Raw genomic sequence first — 5,157 nt, 5'->3', positions numbered from 1 at the left:
CTGCTGAAACCAGGAACAAGAGGTCTGTTTCCCTGATGTTAACATCCCAAAAGCATCTCAGACAGAAGGTGTAGCCACACCAAGGACTACACTACTAATGCACAATCACCCCATGGAGAGGTTACAGCCCCTTCTTAGGTCAATGAGAGGCTGCACTTGGCACTGCCAGGGGAGCAAAGAGAGGAGGAAGCTTTAGTGCTCTCCTCCTCCTGGGCAGTGTTCTGAAATGCCTTTTGGCATTATCTGCCAGATATACCTTATCCCTGTTAGGAACAGAACTGGACTCAGGCATCAAGCTGCAAATAATGAATCCAGATACAAAGACCTATTCATTTGACTTATTCATGAAGGACAATGTCAGAGTGAGTAAAGGTTAACTCTCAGGAGTGCCAGTCCCTCTCTAGGGCAAGCACAAAGGGTTTCCATTTGATTAGCTCCACTCGTAGCATTTAACTATGAAATGCTCACGCTCATGCTTGAGATAACCCAACCTGCCACAGGTCTGCAAGGCAGGGCCCTCAGCAGGGACAAGAGAAGGAGCCACATGAGACAACATATCACAGATAAAACTGGGCAGTCCACATGTCATGCCACAGGCTGAGCCTCTGACACTCACAGCCAGAGCTATATAAAGCACCGGAGCTTTATTACTTTGAAAAGTTAAACAATTAAGAACATGGAAAAAAAAAAAATATCAACCCTTTTTCTTCATGCATGAGATAAAAATGCATCCTTTATAATAACTTGGTGGATTTAGATGCTGTTTATATTACCTGAGATCCCCAAATGTCTATTTTAAGATGTCCCAGTCTACCTGAATCAGGATATTGCCCAATACTACACTGAGACTTCTTATATGAAAGATCACACCTGTGGGGACATTTGCCTTGGAATCTAGACTGAGGAAACCTGGCTTCTAATCCTCTATCTCATCTTGAACAAGTCTCAATACTTTGGTTTTCCATTCACAAACCCAAACCAATCCTAAGGAAGCATTAATTGTAGCTTTTACACTAACCCTTAGTGGTTGGAAAGATCTTATTGAGGCTAAGAAAGTATTCACCCCAACAAGCACCATTAGCACATAATTGAGATGAAGAAAACTTACTGCATATTTGCTTTTTTTGAAGCACAGAAACACTGTTCTCTTGAACTGGGGCTGCTGGTAGAAGTGTTCATCATTTGCCTTAACTTGCCAGCTGTAGTCTGGGAGAGACAAGGCAAAATGGGTCAGCACCTGATGGTTCTGAACATGAGGGAACAAATCTGACAGTTTCAGGCTTTCTCTCAGATTCCATCTTCTAAAGGTATTTTCAGTTGAAACAAGACTGGCACCTGCCTTTTAGTACATCATCTAAAAAAGGGTTTTCAAGAAGTTTCCAGGCCATTTGTTTTTATTAACAATTAAGATATATTCTGAGGTAGGAAGAAGGGGTGATTAACACTTGAGAAGCTCAAGAAACAGAAAGCCTATCAGAGTAACATTTACTCATGCTACATTCTCTCCTTTTCCCTTCTTTTGACTTGATTTGGTTACACTTGTGAAGCACTAGGCAGCCAGGATACTTAGTCTTTTTAGAAATGAAAAGCTCCAACCGACTTGAGGAAACAATTATTTCACATAACCATACTGTGCAATGGTTTACGTTTGCAACCATCAAAAAGTAAACATTTGCTGTGCTCTTTTTATTTCTTCAGCCATCCATTTTGTTTGATCACTTGAAAACTCAGGAATATGAACTGCATTTTGCAGTAAAATACAGCAAAACTCATCAAGTGAAGTCTGCAATTGCCTTCTGAAGTTTTGGACCATCAGCTGACAAAATTGCTGACAAAGCAGCTGAGCAATCTTGCCTCCTTCTGTCACCTTCAATATTCAGCATTCAAAACCTGACTTGCCATGCAGCCTCCCTAAGGAAAAGGTTTCCAGAGGACTTGCTGACAAACCTTCTATCTCCACCTTCAGGCTCCTGCTGTTGTCCCCAGAGTGGGGTCTGTCACCCAGTGTGCAATAAGCTGATACACACAGGGGCTCAAGATATTTGCTTTAACCCGTGTCTGCACACAAGGGGTGCTGGGTGCTGTTCCACACTGCAAGCTCAGCTTCCCAAAGCACAGGGGCTGCTCTTATCCACAGAAACATGGAACGTACTTTATGACATGCATGAGTGGTTAACTAATTCCTACTTCAAGAGACAGTGCTTGGAACTTTCCCCACACACACTCACGGAGTTGGGGGCTTTTGCTTAGCTGGGGTCCCCCTAGCCTGGGGGAGGGTATTTTAGTATGCTAGTGAAGTCTAGTTACTCAATGTTTTCTACCTAGTGCTCAGGGCTATAGCTGTTAGTGGTTAGTATCTTCCTTTCTAATCCCTTCCATGCCAAGATAAGTTTAGGAATACTCCCACCCTCCCACCATCTCAGACTGTTTTTCTGTCATTCTTGCTATCTCAGTTTTTTTACAAGCTCTGTCCTTGTTCTCTATGCCTTTCTTCTCTCTTATGCGATTCTCCCAAACTTTTACTTATTTTAGTAAATAGCCTTCATCACTGTTGTTAACCCAGGTCCTGCAAAGTCCATCTCCAAATGAGATCCATCTCAGATATGCAGAGCTTTGGGCTGACCACTGTCCTCCTGCTGTCAGGTTCTTTTCCATGCCCCCCCTTTCACAGGCTACCTCCTTCCCTCCAAGATCTTCAGATTCCTTTCCGGCCCTCAAGCCCACATCACCCAAAGCCCTATTAATCCTGCTCCCACACCACGGGTTCAGGCCCTGCCCACATCAAAGGAACTCCCTGCTGACCTCATTCAGCCAGTTCTTAAGCCAACTCACAGGAGTGCTCTGCCAGCCTGGCAAGGATGGGGCAGAGAGCATTTTGAAATCCAGCCTTTCTGACTCATCAGCCAAGTATGTCCCTCTTTTCTCTAACTTCCAGTAATTGTCCTTAATGGGTGCACCTTTCACGGGATTCTCATGACCTGAGCACATCCATCACTGCAGAGCAGGGCGGGTGAAACTCCCGAAGGCAGAGGCGTGGGGTGGGGAGGACACCCCTGCCAGGGCCCTGGGGAAGCACGTGAGGTGCTCCTGGCTGCTGGAAGGCATTCATCTCTGATAACATCTGGCTAACTCAAATGCAGGCACAAAGCCTTTTTCTTTTTTCCCATCCAACACATAAAGCAAGTTTTCATTTGTTATGCCTGGAGAAGCTGTGGATGCCCCATCCCTGAAAGCGTTCAAGGACAGGTGGGAGCAACCTGGTCTGGTGGGAGGTGTCCCTGCCTGTGGCATCGGGGTTGGGACTAGATGATCTTTAAGGTTCCTTCCAACCCAAATGATCTTGTGATTCTGTGACACCTGGGATCTTTATGGTGACAACTTTCATTTCCATGTATTGATTGCAAGCTGAAAAGATAGAGGAGAAATATTTTAACATCTCTGACCTCCTGACAGCTTTTGCCCTCGCTTGAAGTTCAAAGGAGCTCTGCCATTTCCATAGCTCTAGTCCACATTTTGGATAATCATTTGGGTAACATTAACAGCAGAGCCTTGTGGTTAAACTGAACTGGTGGGAGCTACCAGCTCTTTGGAGGGCAAAACCAAAACTCATCTTCCTGCTTTCAGATCCTCTCCAATTCCTCAGGATGAGGGATGGTATACTTCAGAAAAGAAATCGAAGGAGTAGGAGATCTTGTTTCAGACTTGTTTCTCCCTTTTTTCTTGTGCTTATACTAGGCCACAAAGCAAACTTGTGGTTGCTGGTGTATTGTGTCTACAGGATAAATAACTGGAGACAGAAAAAAAAAAGAGCAGGAGGTAAGGGGAAGAGAGTAGCAGTCATTATGGGACCTCAAGAAAATATGATGGATGATGAGAGGCTAAGAAAACTGTTTATTCCATAGATTCTGTTACCTCAGTCATTGTAAAAAAAAAACACACAAAAGACCCAAAACTAAACAGGTAATAGGTGGTTATAAAAGGAAAACACATAATAGGTGGTTATAAAATGAGAGGTGATCAACTGTTCCCTATTGCCACACAAACAGGAAATCTATATATATTAAACAGGCAGTGGTTAAATAAAAAGTACACACATTGCAACACTGATAAATAGGTATTTAGGGGAGTTACAGACTTTCCTTGGACAGAGGTTAAGAACAGGAATGTCTGAAACATGCCTGAGAGGTTCCTGCGCTGGCAGCCGCACACAGGCTGCGCCCCATGGGTTCCTCTGAACTCCTGCTCACCCTTTCTCTGATTCTGAAACTACTGCAGATAAAGTCATGAGGCTACAAAATTAGCCTTGAAGCAGAAAGCTAATCTGTGCAAGACCTAGAAAGCAGAAATATATGCTACCTACTGACTAAGCAGAGCAAATTGGCTTATGCTGGTTCCAATTTCCAGATGACGGGGAAGTCAAGTATCCACAGCTCTGCTGAGCGGTGCTGGGACCACAGGCTGCGTCCAGCCAGGGCCTGCCTTGATTGAGAGGAGGTCAGTGCAGATCGTTAGCTTTACACAACTAGCAGTGCCACAGAGCTCTGGGTGCAGCCTGGAATGAAGTTGGCTGGAATGAAGCTGAGTCTCATCCTGACATCTATTAAACTGAACTACCATCAAACACTCCTCAACAGATTCCAATAAGCCATTCCAAATCCTACTGAGCAAACAAGCACAGGAATCAGACACAGGCATGGCTCAGCCTCAGTGTTCAGGACAACGTGCCACCCAAGGTCCATACCTTTTCTCGGCGCCTCCCCGCTCTGCTCAGCGTCCCCGCGGAGCCGGTTGGGCCCCAGCCCAGGCGCGGGCAGCCGGCTGTCCAGCTCGTCCTCCGTCTCATCGTCACTGTAGGGCATCACTTCATCGTTGGGCTGGGAATCCTCATCAAAGGTGGTCTCTGAGTCTCGCTCCGAGGTCATGCTGCTGGTGGCACAAGGCAAGGAGTTAATGAAGCGAGGGCAGGCAACCATGGCTCTGTTCTGTTCTCTGCTGATCCTGTTCACCAAAACCCACGTTTGAAACCAGTTTCCCTGGAAGAGCATAGAGCACGGGCTGGGTTTTCAAGCACAGACCAAAGGCATGAGGTGTTTATTTTCCCAGCAAGTCCTTCATTACTGTTCTGCTATCTGTAATTACATGTGCCACACAACAGGC

General features: G+C 45.4%; 1 protein-coding gene across 1 annotated transcript in view; it reads right to left on the bottom strand.

Annotated features, from left to right (window-relative positions):
* ATP8B1 (ATPase, aminophospholipid transporter, class I, type 8B, member 1) overlaps positions 1-4,922 on the bottom strand; it is a 24,863-nt gene extending 19,941 nt beyond the window's left edge. Inside the window, exons 1-2 of the mRNA XM_010003655.1 lie at positions 4,742-4,922; positions 1,109-1,206 (exon numbers count right to left, since the gene is read on the bottom strand). Of these exons, the coding sequence (XP_010001957.1) occupies positions 1,109-1,206; positions 4,742-4,922 (279 nt within the window). The remainder of the gene's footprint in view (positions 1-1,108; positions 1,207-4,741) is intronic.
* Positions 4,923-5,157: the final 235 nt, after the last annotated feature.

The sequence above is a fragment of the Chaetura pelagica genome, unplaced genomic scaffold, assembly GCF_000747805.2.
Source record: "Chaetura pelagica isolate M959 unplaced genomic scaffold, ChaPel_1.0 scaffold488, whole genome shotgun sequence".
Classification (NCBI taxonomy): Eukaryota; Metazoa; Chordata; class Aves; order Apodiformes; family Apodidae; genus Chaetura; species Chaetura pelagica.
Note: the sequence above shows the minus strand (reverse complement) of the source record. Positions and strands in the feature narration are given on the sequence as shown.